Source organism: Mirounga leonina, unplaced genomic scaffold (assembly GCF_011800145.1).
Source record: "Mirounga leonina isolate KUSES-001 unplaced genomic scaffold, KU_Mleo_1.0 Mir_168, whole genome shotgun sequence".
NCBI lineage: Eukaryota > Metazoa > Chordata > Mammalia > Carnivora > Phocidae > Mirounga > Mirounga leonina.
The window spans coordinates 39,126,352-39,143,804 of NW_023270426.1; the positions used below are offsets into that span (position 1 = coordinate 39,126,352).

Here is a 17,453-nt window from a genome sequence, read left to right on the forward strand (position 1 = left end):
GAAAGGAACACTATATACAGAGATCAGTAGTTGACAGGGGTTGGAGAAAAGGTAAAAAGGATGAATGGGGGAGCATGGGGCTTTTAGGGAGGTGAAAGTATTCTATGTGATATTGTAGTTGTGGATAAATGACATTCATTTGTTAAAACCCATAGAATGTACAAAACCAAGACTGAACCCTAATATAAACTATGGACTTGGGCTCACTTTGGCAGCACATATACAAAAATAATAAACTAAGGACTTCAGTTAATAGTAATGTATCAGTATTGGTTATCAACTCTAAAAATGTACCATAATGGATGGGGCGCCTGGGTGGCTCAGTCATTAAGCATCTGCCTTCCGCTCAGGTCATGATCCCAGGATCCTGGGATCGAGCCCCACATCGGGCTCCCTGCTCAGCGGGGAGCCTGCTTCTCCCTCTCCCACTCCCCCTGCTGGTATTCCCTCTCTCGCTGTGTCTCTCTCTGTCAAATAAATTTAAAAATATATATATATATATTAAAATGTACCATAATGGTAACAGAAGGTGAAACTCTGTGTGCACATGCACATGCGTGTGTGTGTGTGTGTGTGTGTGTGTGTGTGGTGGAAGGAGGTATATGGGAATTCTTTGTATTTTCTGTACAATTTTCCTGTAAACATAAAATTCATTTAAAAAAGTCTTTAATATAATATTAAATATAATGACAGCAGCAAACACATTCCACGTACTGTTCTGAATGCTTTATATATATTAACTCTTTTAATCCTTTCAACTATGAGTTAGGTACTTTCATATCCCCACCTTACAAATGAGGAAAGTGAGACTCCAGGGAGTTAAGTAATTTGCATAAGGTCCTACAGGCAGCAGTGGCAGAGCCCAAACAGGCTCTGGAGTCTTGCTCTTATGCACTGCCCTACTATCACTTATTAAAAAATAACTGAGGGTTCTAGAGGGGAGGGCGATGGGGGATGGGTTAGCCCAGTGATGGGTATTAAGGAGGGCACATTCTGCATGGAGCACTGGGTGTTATGCACAAACAATGAGTCATGGAACACTACATCAAAAACTAATGATGTAATGTATGGTGATTAACATAACATAATAAAAAAAATAGTAAGTTGGAGGAATAAGGCAGCAGTAATCAAAATATTATAAATGAGCTAAAGGCACTGCTGTTTTGTTGTCATTATTACTAATAGCAACTCATGGTCTGTTAATTTTTGTGCTAGTTTTTACTGGGGTTTTTTTGAAACATTGCTTTATATTATTTATCAGTTTACTTTTTCCTCTTCTGAGACTGGAAACCCCTAGAAAGGAGTTTGAGAGACTGCGTGTTTGATTCTTGTAGAATAATTCCCCTGGAGCCAAAAGTAGTTGTACATTGGGCACCTGTTAAATTCACCTGCTAATTTTAGTAACAATGCCTTAACATTTACTTCCCTGTAGATCCTACCTGGGTTATCTTTTTCTTTTAACCGGCATCATAATCATCAGCAGTTAACATTTATTATTTGCTAGGACATTCTGAAGTCCTTTAACTCACTTAAGAATGTGGTAGTGAAGAAGAGTGCTGCTCCAGATCCATAAGGGCTGGATTGAAATCCCAGCTTCACCACTAGCGGTTTGAGTTTCTCATTTTCTGAGTGAGCTCTCTGTTTCTCAGTTTTCTTTATTCTGCAAAATGATGATAGTAATAGTACCTACTTCATGGGGGTGTTGTGTTGAGGAAATTAGTTAATATGTACGACTTTAATCGTCTTATTTCTAAGTCCCAAAGTATTTCTTGGGGAACACAAGATAAATGTTTAGTTCCATGACAAATGTACTGTATTAAGAGGAAAAATGTTATGCTGTGGTTCATGTCATTTTGGTTTGTAAATAGGTATTTCTTGTATAATCTATTTTCTCTTAACATCTATTTGTTTTTAGATCTAATCATGAAAACTACACAGGAAAATTAGGATCACTCTCATGCAGATACTTGTTTGTTTATCTCATCTCCTCTTAATATTTTTCTGAATACCCTCCATCTTTTTTATTAAAGATTTTAGTTATTTATTTGAGAGAGAGTGCTTGAGAGAGAGATCACCAGCAAGGGGGGGTAGGTAGAGGGAGAAGCAGACTCCCCTCTGAGCAAGGAGCCCAATGTGGGACTCGATCCCAGGACCCTGGGATCATGACCTTAGCCGAAGGCAGACGCTTAGCCAACTGAGCCACCCAGGTGCCCATCTTTTAACAGTACTTGCAAGGAGGTGGTTTCAGAAGTCATGCTGCCGTGGCCCTCAGTGTTTCTGTGGATAACTCTAGTTTGTCTGTGTTCCTCAAAGTAACTACAAATGTGTTGTGATATTTATAGAGTGAGAGGCACATAAACCCACCCTATCCTGCGTTTGAAGTTAGATTTGCTTATTAAGTAACCACATCATACTCTGAGCTTAGTTAAGTCAGTTAAAATCCCTAGCTCTTCTTGACATAAATTGCTTTTAGCTAAGTTTTATTCATCTTCTATGTGTGCAGTCCATTTTGGAGTCTTCAATTAGGAATTTATATGTATCCCTGTTAAATTTAATCTTGATTTCCACCCAGCCACCTATTGAGACTTTTTTAATCTTGACTCTGCCAACTGGTTTAGTGTAGTTTACATTTCTATATTATTTGCTAATGGCATACCTTGTTCCAGAAAGGATTTTCATTCCTAACTAGATAGCTCTCTTTTCTGTCCCCTTTCCCACATTTCTGATAAGCATTTCTGGGGTCTTCATCTATGGCAATTGAAATATTGAGAGGATGAAGATGGGTTCATAGACACACCTATGAAAAACCTCTTTCTAGGTTGGCAGTGATCCATTAATGAGTAATTAATTTTTAAAATATAATTGCCCAACTAAGGGAAATTTAAATAAAAACTTGAAAAAAAAGTAACTATCCATCCAACAGCAAATTTTCTGTTATACAACCCTACATCTCTGCAATTTGGAGAAAAACCCAGTAGAATTCTATCCTTGAGGTAATTTATTGTCTTCTTATATAACCATATTTATTAACCGATGTGTGCAGTTTTCTGAATTAATAAAAACTCTTAAACCTATTTAACTCCTTAAAACATAGTGAATTCTACAGGTCTTTATATATGTTATTTCTATGGTGAGGGCTGCTTCACTTAGCTTAAATAATAGATGAATAGTTGCAACCTCATTTTCTATTTTCAAACTTACATCAAGTTTATTTTCAAAATATTGTTTGTGTTTTTAAATAACAAAGATTTTATTTCTTTGATGTGTATTTTACTGAAATCTAGTTACTTTTGTCGTATATGTAGAGACAAAGTCCTTCACAGAAATAAAATTCTGCACAAATATTTGGGTCACAACTTGAAATGCTTTAAGAGGTTCTAAAAATTATGGGGTTTTTTTATGCCCTGGGTTTCTTCAAGGTTAATTAGTTCAAATCTCAAGGCACAGTCCTGAGAGTCTAATGCAAGCAGAATAAGCTGGTACTATGAAATAAAATTTAGGTAAGTCAGAATCTAGGTCCATAGATGTTTTTATCTGGGATGCCTAATTCAGTACTAATTATTTACTTATGCCTTTCACTTTGCAAATATCTTAGAAGTTTAGGAGAGGATATTCATACATCATTAATGAGTGAAAATTATGGATTTTGTGGCCTTTCCTGCAGATTTTTCTTTATTATTTTTCAGATCATAGCCACAAGCTTTCTGTTGGTGAGAGACATTTACTTCATATCCTCTCTGTAGTAAACTTTGTTTATGTTATATGGGATTTCACAGAATGCATGTTGTCTAGTGGATTACCTATGTCATCCTCGCAACATCCCCACAGATGGGGAAATTGTGAGGCTAAGTTATAGGAATTCTTTTACCAGACCCTATGCTGCTAATGTCTAAACTGCCTCTTTCCTAAGGACCTCTTTCTTAACTATTCTTTCTGGGAGGGGGCAAGGGACTCATCCTATTTCCCAGCTACTAGGCTGATTCCAGAATTACTGCAAGTCTTTTTGCCTTGTCTACTTCCTGATGTATGTTAGGCTTTGGCCATTTCTTGGCCTTGAGGTCCACAAAGGGACAAAGTATAGAGAATGCATGCATGGTATGAAGATGAAGTATGATATCATGTTGCCCTCACTTTTCCTCATCTGCTCATGCCCATAGAAGGCTCCATAACCTTGTGACAATCACTGTATTTGCTGTGGTTGGGAGTGGGATAGATGGGGAATCTATAATTCTGGGACTAGTATACCTGATACTTAACTAGTACTGGTTAAATAGAGATATGGGTATGCTTCAATATGTCTGGGTATGTTTTAGCATTTAGTGTTATATAAAAATACTAAAAAGAATAAGACTTCTGGATTTTTCGTGTATTTTTGAGTTTCTTCTCACGTTGCAAGGTAGCCTTTCTGTCACTTTGAATATGTCACAGAAACAGATATTATGTGCTTCTCATAGATATTTTTTATTAATTTTAACAAAATACAAAGGCACTCTTTCTCAAGGAAACCAATCTCATACTGAACTAGAAAAAATTGTTTTTGCTTCTGTTTTGCAGACTTTGAATAATGAAATGAGTACAGATGATGACAATGAATATGCAGAAGAAAAGGAAAGTTACATCTGTGCAGTGTGTCTGGATGTTTATTTCAACCCATACATGTGCTACCCTTGCCACCATATCTTCTGTGAGCCCTGCTTACGGACTCTTGCCAAAGACAATCCTGCAAGTACTCCCTGCCCATTGTGTCGGACAATTATTTCCAGAGTCTTTTTCCAGACAGGTAACTCTTCTCTTTCATTAACATAATTGCTTGATTATTCTGACTACTGCTTTGTTCCAGTTCTAAAAGTACTTGATAAATTATTATGAGAAATTATAAATTATTATGAGAACACTACTGCAAATCATATACAGGGTAATTTATTACTCTACACTTTATAAAATAGTCCTTCCCCAATTCAGAGAACTGTGTTGAAAATCATAGAATCCTAGATGAAGAGAGGGTCTCATGTCTAAACCCTACTTCATATTCTAAGCACTCTTGACTTGGACATCTCCAGTGTCAAAGACATTCCATTAAAATTTGAACAGCCCTGTTGATTATTTATTCCTCATATCTGCCTTTTACTGCTACTCGTTCTTTAGCCCTTGTTATCTCCTCCAGAATCTTAGAGAATAAATCTGTAAATATCTGACAAAAAACTTGTATGCCTTTCCTCCACACTCCACATCTTCTCAACCTCCTTACGGTTCTTAAGGTCTCTTTTCTTGAATGAAAAGTAAAATTGGGGCAAGGATCTGTTTACCTAAGTATCAGTAAAGATGGAATATAACATAGTGTTTACTCTTTTCTTTTTTTTATTTAAATTCAATTAGCCAACTTACAGTATATCATTAGTTTCAGATGTAGTGTTCAATAAATCGGTTCAAATTATCGGTTTCGTGTAACACCCAGGGCTCATTACATCACATGCCTTCTTTAATGTCCATCACCCAATTAACATAGTATTTAAAACACATTATGGAAAGAAGAAAAACTAATGAATGCGGAACATAGAGAATTGCTAAGGAAAAGAGAAGAATGATAGAAGTAAGCAGAAGGGCGCCTGGGTGGCTCAGTCGTTAAGCGTCTGCCCTCGGCTCAGGTCATGATCCCAGGGTCCTGGGATCGAGCCCCACATCGGGCTCCCTGCTCTGCGGGAAGCCTGCTTCTCCCTCTCCCACTCCCCCTGCTTGTGTTCCCTCTCTCACTGTGTCTCTGTCTGTCAAATAAATAAATACAATCTAAAAAAAAAAAAAAAAGCAGAGCTAATACTTATTGAGTACACTACTGTGTGCCAAATGTTAGGGAGGAAAATGCTATCTCCACATTCTGGAGGTGAGTGTGGATGGACAGATACATAAACCATATGACTGTGCATAGTAACTATAATTAGATGAAGTATTTGGTTTTAAACATTCTGCCGCTTAAGGAAAAATAAAAGTAAGTATACAATTAAATGATTCTCATGATTCATTAAAAGAAACATCCCACTTCCTAAGGATAAGCGAACATTTTTCTGGCACTTGAAAAGGGATTTTTTATGTGATTTCTCTTCTAGGGCATACTGAGAAACAGAGTAGTGAGTGTCCTCACATTCTCAGAGCAAATGCAGTATCAGGTTTCCTGACACTGTGCCTTTTGGTATACTCTGATAAAAGTTGAGGAAATACCAGCGTATAAATTAGGAAAAGTGACATTGCTAGGAGCCAAAACATTATGGTCTAGTTTTCTTACAGAAATAACTTTAAATTATATAGGTAATACAGTTTCATTAGAGAAAAATCAGAACATCCAGATAAAATTGTAAACTCAAAATCCTCTGTAGTCCTAACATCTAAAGACCACCTTGAGTTAGTATCCTTCCAGAATGATTTATATCTGTGTACCTAATTATTTTTCTTACAGAAAGAAAATATGATTAAGTTGTATATAATGCTTTTAACCTACTTGGCTTTACTTAAAAATACTTGTCATTATATCATGATCTACTTAAGCTATCCACTATATGGGACATTTAATTTATTTATTTGTTACTATTTGCTGACATATGAGGATAAATATTTGCACACATCCTTGAGTATTTTTTTGCAAGGGATTTCCAGAAGTAGAACTGGTAGTTAAAGCCATGTGTGTTTTAAAGCTATGTATATGTTGCAAAATTATACTCCAAAATTATTGTAAGCAGCATTATACAAGGGCTTATTTTCTCTACACTCTGGGCATTTTTGTTTTGTTTTGTTTCTTTTTAAATCTCTGACCCTGAACTTTGCTGATTTTTCTTATGGTTTGTTCATCTTCTTCTTGTTTATTAACAAGATTTTTTAGGGGTGCCTGGGTGGCTCAGTGGGTTAAGCATCTGCCTTCAGCTCAGATCATGATCTCAAGGTCCTGGAATCGAGCCCCACATGGGGGCTCTCTGCTCAGTGGGGAGTCTGCTTCTCCCTCTCACTCTCCCTCTGTGCTCTCTCTCTTGCTATCTCTCTCTCAAGTAAATAAATAAAAACCCTTAAAAAGAAAAGATTTTTTTAAAAATTAGTGTCAGCTTTTGTCATAGGTGGTAAATCATTTCCCTGTTTGTCATTTGTACTTTAGTTATGTTATTGTGTTTTATGAATGTGCAGAACTTTTATATTTTTATGTATCTCATATAGCAACCTTGGTGTTTATTATTTCTAATTTCAAAGTTAGGTGTTAAAAGGCCCTATCCACTAAAGAATAATATAAACATTCTCTTTACCTACATTTATTTTAGGTTTCCAGTTTGTCCTCATATCCCCACATTTAACTCCATCTAACATCTTGTATGGTGCCTGGTTTGATTAAGAATGGAGTGCTTTTTTTCATGTTTGTAGACATTTATCCCGGTAACTTTCGTTGAACAGGCCATTTTTCCTATTCTAATGGAATTGACATTCTTTAAAAAGTAATAATAACAATTACTAAAATGTACAATACACTAAATACCCAAAAGTTTATTTCTTGGCAGCTCTTCTTTTCCATTCATATTTCTATCTTGTCATATACCATTACTTTATTCTTTTTTTTTTTTAAGATTTTGTTTATTTTAGAGAGAGTGCACCTGCAAGTGGGGAAAGGGGCAGAGGGAGAGAGAGAATCTCAAGCAGAGTTCGAGCTGAGCATGGAGCTTTTAGTGGGCGAGGCTCTATCTCACAACTCTGAGATAATGACCTGAGCTGAAACCAAGAGTTGGACACTTAACTGACTGAGCCACCCAGGCATTTCCCCCATTACTTCACTCTTAAAACTATTATATCATGTATGTTTTAATAACTCAAAAGTAAATTAAAATTATAAGTTATGTGGGGATAATTTATATTTTTAATTGACATTGATATAATATTGAGTGATTGTTATTATGGTATATCACCTCTCAATACATTTCTGCAATTTCCTTCCTGAAGTCTCTGCACATTTCTTACTAGGTTTCCGCCTGTGTATTTTTGTTGTTGCTATTGTAAATGAGATTTTTTTTTCCTTTTCTGAATTCAAATGCTTTGGGTGATTCTTTGGAGAAGTTAGTTTACTGTCTTAGAGTATTCTGTTAATCTTACTGAACCCTGACAGTTATTGATTAAGTGAATGAATCATCTCAGTTACTTAATGTCGCCATTCAGATTGTGGACAAACCAGGGGATAGTTCCTGTCAAAGGTCAGAGTGGGAAAGCTATCATTTCCTAAAGGAACTCAAGATCTTTGGCGAATGAGTAAGGGGTTAGTTATAACATAATTCTGTTATAGTAGCTCATTGGATAGAGATAATAATTAGATTCCCCCCAGATTTATTCCAGAGACTGTACTTCATCAAAATGATTTTAAACTGGAACTATAACATTCACTAGATAGGCAATTTTGCTTAAGTTACTTAACACTATTAGATGTGATCTTGATAAAATACTTAACGTGTTAAAAGTTGGGAAGAGGAAGTGGGAAGGATATGTAGAAGGAATTGATATCTGTTTTTTTTTTTTAATGTAAATCAAGATATACTGTTGATGGGGTGCCTGGGTGGCTCAACTGGTTAAGCTTCTGCCTTCAGCTCAAGTCATGATCCCAGGGTCTTGGGATCGAGCCCCGCATCGGGCTCCCTGCTTGGCGGGGAGCCTGCTTCTCCCTCTGCCTCTTCCCCTGGCTTGTGCTTGCTCGCTCTCTCAAATAAATAAATAAAATCTTTTAAAAATAAAAGATATACTGTTGAAAGTTGATAGAAAAAAGTTACAGTAGACACTGTTGGTTGCTAATTAGTATCCATTACATCCTCCTTCTTTTCTAATATAACTCTGAGTTTTATTCAACTATTGAACTACCCCAACATAGACCAGGTGGCTCCCGGGTAGCAGACCCCATCCTTGGCTCCTTGGTAATCTATCCCCTTTGCCAGTGATTGGTTCACAAATCAGCATGTGGTCCAGTTCTGACCAATGAGATGAGAAGAAAGTTTGTCTTTATTCTTATGAGATGGAAAAGCCTTTCTCTTTCCCATTGGACATAAACAAGAAAGTGTGTAACAGGGATAGTTATCGGCAACCATCTTATGAGTAAGCGGGGAACCAGCTTGGTATGAAGCCTTTATTTTGGATGGCAGAATTGAGGAAAGAAAAGAACATGGGGTCTTGATAACATTGTTTAACCACTGAGTTAGTCATCTTTGAAGCCCACCCTACTTTTGGACTTCCTGTTCCATTAAATAATTAATTTCACTAATTAGTACAGTTGAGGAAATTTTTTGTTAATTTCAACCAAGAGCATCCTAACCAATAAAAGCATACTAATAAATATAGTTAACAAAGAAACTAAAAATGATGATATGATACAAAATCTTGAGAGGTTAAAGGGAAAGAAGATAGTATAAAAAGACCTAACTCCTCTTAGAAGGAAGTCAATAATATTTAAAGATAATAAATAGTAAAGAGGTTTCTGGAATGGTGGTATGACAGGCTCAGTCCTCATCCCAGCAAAACAACCATTTAACTGATGAAATGATTTTTTTAATTGAAACCTCTGGAAATTGTTCTAAAGATACAGAAAATAGAGAAGCACTTATTTTTTAATCTAAGTATATACCACTATTCTCGGTAAGAACATAAAAACCCTGTAGCGTTTGGATATCCACACACAAAAGAAAGGTGACCTTGGAGCCCTACCTTACACTATTTACACACCCACACTACCTTACACTATTTACACATACATGCACACACACACACACACACACTAATTAAAATGGAACAAAGACCTAAATGTAAGAGCTAAAATTATAAAACTCTCAGATGAAAACATAGGTGTCAAATTTTTTGAAATTGGATTGGGCAATGATTTCTTAAAAGTGACAACTAAAGCACAAACAACCAAGGAAAAAAACAGATAAATTAGACTTTATCAAAGTTAAAAACTTGTGTGCATTCAAAGGATATTATCGACAAAGGATATTAACAACTTTCACAGAGTGAAAGAAAATATGTATAAGATACATATGTGACAAGGACCTAGTATCCAAAATATAGGAAGAATTCTTACAACTCAACAATAAAATGACAACCCAATTTCAAAATGGGCAAAGAGTTTGAATAGAAACTTCTCCAGGGAAGATAAAAAAAAAAAATGGCCAATATGCACATAGAAAAATGCTCAACATCATTAGTTATTAGTTGCAAATCAAAACTGATAACACTTCACGCTCACTAATATGGCTACAATCACAATGATAATAACAAGTGTTAACAAGAATATGGAGAAATTGGGACTCATGTATTTTTTGTTAAAATATAAAATGGTGAAGTCACTTTGGGAAAAAGGAGGATAAGTTTGTACAAGGCAATTCTAAGCTTGCTTGTGAGATTGGGGAAGGTTCTGGTGTGTCCCAAGTTAATTAGAGTGCTTTTTTCTTCGAAGATGAGAAGGACACCAATGTAAGCAGGTTTGAGGAGGAAGACCTCTGGATAGGTGAGACCCTTTCCATTCATTGACTGACAACCTCACCACATCCTTTCTGACCCAGAGTCCCCACATCAGTACCCCAACACTAAGTCTATTCAGGAAGGTGCTATATGCTTCATAACAGGATCTGCAGGCCACCTAAAATCAGCACACCAAGAAAAGGAAAAGGCCATGGTTTACAAGCATTATGTGGAGAGGGGGTCATCGAGGTGACAGAAGAGAATACCTCAGACAAGAACATGGTTTTGTTGTGAGGGAACATATCGTATTTTCTTGAATTGACTTTATGACTGAAGCCTTCAAACCACGTGTGTAACTTCCCCTATTGTGGACTGACACTGAAGGATCCTCCTGTAGGCAGTCCTACTACGGACTCAGTATCCATTGTTCAGAGATCCTAACCCATGGTCATATAGTAAATGAGAGCATCTTGGGTATTGCGAAGGGAGCCACAGGGTCAGTATAAGCTACTCCCCAATTGCAAAATCACTCAGTGCCATCCCTCCTTCCCACTCAGATGCACCAGACCTCAGCAAGGTTTCCCACTCTTGTTCCACTATTTGCATCCATTCAATCTCTGTCTCCCTTTTGATACCCCCACCCCTATACCCACTACTCTTGTGCCTTTACTTAGCAGAACATGCTGATGAGCAGATATACTGGTAAACTCTATTGGAAAAAAGAAAAGGAAATTTTACCTTGTATATAGAAGTCCCTAACTAAATAAGGAAATGACATTTAAGCTAATCTAGGACTTTAAGCATGAGGAGGCCTATGATTTTTCACCAGGAGTATTTTAGCTGTCTCAATAATTGTGGGATGATACTGGCATCTAATCAGTGGGGGCAGTGATGACAGATATCCTAGAGTGTTTGGGCCAGTCCTACACAGTGAAGAATTTCTCTGTGTTCTGTCTGACATTCTCATGTCCTGCTGGGCTTTATCCAGGACATGCAGCTCATCCAAAAGAGTATCACACTTCTCTTTTTATCTACTGTGACAGTCTATAATTGGTCTTGGTCTATTATCCCTATTCCCATTAAGAGCATTTCACACTTCCTCTTATTCTCTACCAGTAAAAGTCTGGTCTGTGAATTCTTATGCTAATAGTGGTTTTGTTCTTGTGTCCATCCATGCCTCCACTCTCTCATTTTTTTGTCTGTCTTGTACAGAATAGTCACTGAGCCTGAAATCCAAATTCATTCTTATCAGTAAGAGTATCTATGTCATGATGTTTTCTAGTGCAGTCATTCTCAACTTTAATATGTGGAAATAGGGGCGCCTGGGTGGCTCAGTCGTTAGGCGTCTGCCTTCAGCTCAGGTCATGATCCCAGGATCCTGGGATCGAGCCCCACGTCGGGCTCCCTGCTCAGAGGGGAGCCTGCTTCTCCCTCTCCCACACCCCCTGCTTGTGTTCCCTCTCTCGCTGTGTCTCTCTCTGTCAAATAAATAAATAAAATCTTTAAAAAAAAATGTGGAAATAAATATTTTTATTATAAAAAAGAAATATCAGAGTAAGCATATTTAAAGCAGTGTTTTTCAAACTCAATGAAAACACACAAACTCTTAAAATCTTCAGGGCTTCAAGAGCAATGCTTACTTTGCACCTGTGTAAGGGGGACAAAAAAGTGCCATTGCAAGGGATCTTAACTCTGCTGGTGAAATTCATTTTGTACCCATGTGAAGCACCCATGTGGTACACCTTTACAATTTTTACTGTATCCATGTACCACCTGAAGTATTTTTTTCTTAAGAATTTTCTTCATATCAACACTTTCTCCTTAAATACCAATGTTAGCCTCATCCTTAGCAATATATTTGTGAATTTATGTTTGATCTAGTTTATACATTTCTTAAATAGGTAACTTTGACATTTTTAAACATTTTCATTCAATATCATCCAAAATCATTTCACATATTGCTAGTGCTTTGCAAACCAGGTCTTAAAAATGACTGACTTTTAGTTAAGAAGGTTAATCTCCAGAAAAAAACTGGTAACAGGAACACTTAAACAGCCCCTGGGGATTGGAAGTGGAGGTAGAAATAAGGAGTGGAACAGATCATTGTTGTTTCGTTTTTTGTTTTATTTTGTTTTGTTTTTGCCCTTTTATACCATTGGATTTTTTAAACCATAGGTGTGTGTGACTTTGACAGTTTTTAAAAGTGATAAACCAGTGGTGCAGTGGGCCGGGAAGATAGAACCCAATTTCTTTTCACACAGAAGAAAGACAGAATTACGGATTCTTTGAAGCCAGGGATGGATGCTGTGATAAACTTTTGAGGATCCAGTAATATATCCGTTGTCCATAGGATTTCAAAAGCCTTTTTCTGAATCTTGAAATATAACTTTACATACAAAATGATAACAGTATGCATCATCACAGCATAAAGTACTTAACATTTTGTCTTTATCATAGTAAGGCTCAAGAAATGTGATGGTTAAACTAGGCTTAATTTACTAGATCTCCTCTTAGCCTTATTATTCCTCTAGCAGAAAGTAAACTATTCTTGGTGATGAAACAGTCACTAAAATGGTTCTTGGTGCTCCAGAGTCATTAAAGAACCTCAGTAAGTACAAAGTGAACACAACTGCTTGAGGTGAAAGCTTGGATAAATGCTCTAACCTGAAAAAGTCTTAAAATACTAGCAGATTTCTTCTGGGATTGAAGGGTTAAAAAATGATAACTCATTTACTATTCTGGTACAAAAATTATATTATAAGCATAAAGTATTGTAGTAGCAAATGATAAATGGAATTATCAGATTAAAGTAGATAAATCTTTATGGTTTACCTAGTTAATAAAATAGGAACTCTTAAATACTAACATCAATTCAGCATAAATTATACAATTATAATGATTCAGATGCTGTAAAATCCATAACTTAATTTTGAAACTGTCAAATATAAAATTTTTGGTGGCTTTGTCTCTGTTATATCTGCCTTTGTCATCAGGCTCCATATTTAGCTGGAAAATGGGACTTCCTAAACCAGACTTTAGCTTTGAATGATTTACTAGTAAAGAATGTGAAAATAAGGTTTAAATTTATTTTCATAGGATAAACAGATAAATAGTCATCAGTACTGAGTGGGATATTCCTGACTGACCTCTCTTTTCCCAGCATGAAGAGCTCTTCTGAACCCCACATTCTATAGGACATGTACTTACTAGTAGAACTTGCATCCACCCCAGGGTGAGAACCTGCTAGGTGTCAAGAGTTGGTTTTAAGACTTATATTATGGCCTTAAGGAGGGCACTTGATGTAATGAGCACTGAGTGATGTATGCAACTGATGAATAACTAAGTCCTACCCCTGAAACTAATAATATAGTATATGTTAAATAAATTGAATTTAAATAAAGAATTTTCTAAAAAGACTTATATTACTGGTATTTCTGTGATTCAAACTAGCCATATTCTATTGAATGCAGGCTGTAATAGCAGATTTAACTTTTTCCCTAACTTGTGTTGTTGTTCTTAAAGGTGAGCATTTCTTCCTATGTCCTCGTGCTTTCTGTGGCCTTCTGATACTTTCTAGAATTTAAAGTGAAGGGACGCCTGGGTGGCTCAGTTGGTTAAGCGTCTGCCTTCAGCTCAGGTCATGATCCCGGGGTCCTGAGATCGAGTCCTGCATTGGGCTCCCTGCTCAGCGGGAAACCTGCTTCTCCCTCTGCCTGCTGCTCCCCCTGTTCATGCTAACGCTCTCTCTCTCTCTCTCTCTCACAAATGAATAAATAAATAAATCTTAAAAAAATAGAATTTGAAGTGAATATCATCATACCTTTTCACTGATTGGTCTGTGTTTACTTCAAATGAATATTTTATTTTTTGCTCATAAGCAAGTCTCTGAAAGGTTGAGAATTTGATTCCGTATTTTTTAAACTCCCTCAAAATCAGCAGCATTAGATTCAGTAAATGCTCAACCACCACATATAGAATGAAATAGAGATTATGAAGTAAGAAAAAGTACTCAGAAGGTTTTTCCTTTTCATCATCCATCCTGAGCCATGATTGCACTCATCACTACATCTAGAACACATTTTTCCCTTTTTTTGTCTGTTTATTTCTATCTTTCAATCTTCAGTCTTCTTGAGGATAGGGATGGTGTCTCACTCTTGTCTGTATCTGGCATAGCAAAGGACATAGGAGATACCCAGTAGATGTATATTCTATGTGTAGACACATCAAAGTTGCATCAAATGTGAGTTTGGGGGAATTAGGTTTGCTTGAGTTAAAATTACAAAGTTGACTCTACTTTTGTCTTCTCTCTTAAAGAGATCTGAATTTATTATCAAAATACTAAGACAATAATTTTTCATGTTCTTGCCATTGTACTCAAATTAATGTTTAACTACTGTTTTCTTTTGTTTTACTCTAGAACTGAACAATGCCACAAAAAGATTCTTTCCTAAAGAATATTTGAAAATAAAACAAAGCTTTCAGAAATCCAGCTCTGCAAAATGGCCCCTACCAAGCTGTAGAAAAGCATTCCATCTTTTCGGAGGTAAGGAAACTAATGCAAAAAAGTTTGATAACTTTGTCCAAGGTCTCTTTTTGAAGCTATTTTTTCCTAACTAAAATGTTAGTGGAAACGTATTTCTGCATTGATCAGTCTTAAGTAAGGATTTTGCTAAGTATCTTCTGCTGAAAGCTTCAATATGTATATGAAGAAAATAGAAACTATATAATAAGAGCAAAATTTGAGAAAAACACATGATTATATTTATGTTGCATTGCTGTCAATAATGTTTAATATGTGGATAATGAAATTCATTGCAAAAGTAACAGATTTAACAAAAGCTGTATTTGATCAAAGCACTAGTGTTCTTTATAGAGATTCTGAACAATTCAATATCACAGGTAAGTTTATTTAGTTTTATATTTTACAGTTGTCCCACAAATTTAAGACAAATAGAAAATAGCAGTGCCGGGGCGCCTGGGTGGCTCAGTTGGTTAAGCGACTGCCTTCGGCTCAGGTCATGATCCTGGAGTCCCTGGATCGAGTCCCGCATCGGGCTCCCTGCTCGGCAGGGAGTCTGCTTCTCCCTCTGACCCTCCTCCATCTCATGCTCTCTGTCTCTCATTCTCTCTCTCGCAAATAAATAAAAAAGAAAAAGAAAAAGAAAAGAAAATAGCAGTGCCTTGGGGCGCCTGGGTGACTCAGTTGTTAAGCATCTGCCTTTGGCTCAGGTCATGATCACAGGGTCCTGGGATCGAGCCCCGCGTCGGGCTCCCTGCTCCGCGGGAAGCCTGCTTCTCCCTCTCCCGCTCCCCCTGCTTGTGTGCCCTCTCTCGCTGTGTCTCTCTCTGTCAAAGAAATAAAATCTTAAAAAAAAAAAAAAAATCTGTAAGAAAATAGTAGTGCCTTGGTGTACTGAGTGTCTCAAGGGTATTACTGTGGACTAGGAATACCAGTTTCTGGATTCAGGTCTGACTAGCCCAATGACCTCAGAGGTGTCATAGGAACCCATTCTTGTGTTTCTGTTTTCTCATATGTAAAATTGCACATATGTATGTATGTGCAATCTAATTAATATAGTTGTAAGGATCAAATGAGCTAATGTGAAAGCACATTCTAAATTACAACTAATTGTACATACAGATATAAGGAATTATCAAAATACGGGCAAGGCTGGGGCGCCTGGGTGGCTCAGTTCGTTAAGCGACTGCCTTCAGCTCAGGTCATGATCCTGGAGTCCCGGGATCGAGTCCCGCATCGGGCTCCCTGCTCGGCAGGGAGTCTGCTTCTCCCTCTGACCTTCCTCCCTCTCATGCTCTCTGTCTCTCATTCTCTCTCTCTCAAATAAATAAATAAAATCTTAAAAAAAAAATACGGGCAAGGCAATTTCTAATACCTTTTTTACCTTTGGGAATTTATTACTGTAGAATGATAATCATACAATATGGACGTAATATATAATTTCTCCTTTTATAAAACCATGGTCAGTACATGAACTACTGTGCAGTTTTAGCATTTACCACTTGTAATATTATGGAGTCTGGAAAGCTTCAGATATGGGGAACTCTGATCTTCGGGGAGCCGGGACAGCAGGGCGGTGGGGAGCTTCTACATAAGACCTAAAAGATCGGTACCACAATGACATTAAACGAGAAGGAGATAGAAATGGGGCCTACATGGTTGAGGCAAAAAATAAATTGATTTATGAAATCCCTGAGGTATAAAGAAAGTAGTTTAAGGACAAATATAACTTTATACAGTGGTTTGAATTAAGAAAATAGTTTAAAGACATTTTATAAACATGTATTATTTTATAAAGTAGTAACTGTAGAAACTCATCCACAGATTTGGTATAGATACATTTAAACATAATATGAAAGTGAATATAAGAAAATCAGTCTTACTTGAAAGATTTTGTACCAAGGAAAACTTAAAATATGAATTATATGCTTTAATTTTTTTTTTAAGATTTTATTTATTTATTTGAGAGAGAGAGAATGAGAGAGAGAGAACACATGAGAGGGGATAGGGTCAGAGGACGAAGCAGACTCCCCGCCGAGCAGGAAGCCCGATGCGGGACTCGATCCAGGGACTCCAGGATCATGACCTGAGCTGAAGGCAGTTGCTTAACCAACTGAGCCACCCAGGCGCCCCATGAATTATATGCTTTAAAAGATTCCTTTGTATCCTACCTTCTACCGTACACCCATATTTTAAAAAGAATGATGCACCTTTCTGATAACCCCACAGTTTCCTTCACCTTTTTTTATCCCAAGATACTGAAGCTATAATTTAAACACTTGCTTCTTTGTGATTTCTTATTTGTCATCCCCATATGATTCCGCAGAACTTAAGTTGTTATAAGTTTTTATGGAGGATGATCAAAGTAGCTTTATTACACAACCTAACTTAAATATATTACTATCAAAAAGAGAAAGAAAGAGAAAGAAAGAAAGAAAGAAAGAAAGAAAGAAAGAAAGAAAGAAAGAAAGAAAGA

The 17,453-nt window shown here is 36.7% G+C and overlaps 1 protein-coding gene across 1 annotated transcript in view; it reads left to right on the forward strand.

Moving 5' to 3' along the window:
• The window catches only part of RNF180 (ring finger protein 180), a 187,226-nt gene that overhangs the window by 132,453 nt on the left and 37,320 nt on the right, over positions 1-17,453 (forward strand). The window contains exons 5-6 of the mRNA XM_035014508.1: positions 4,555-4,780; positions 14,876-15,001. Coding sequence (XP_034870399.1) covers positions 4,555-4,780; positions 14,876-15,001 — 352 coding nt within the window. The remainder of the gene's footprint in view (positions 1-4,554; positions 4,781-14,875; positions 15,002-17,453) is intronic.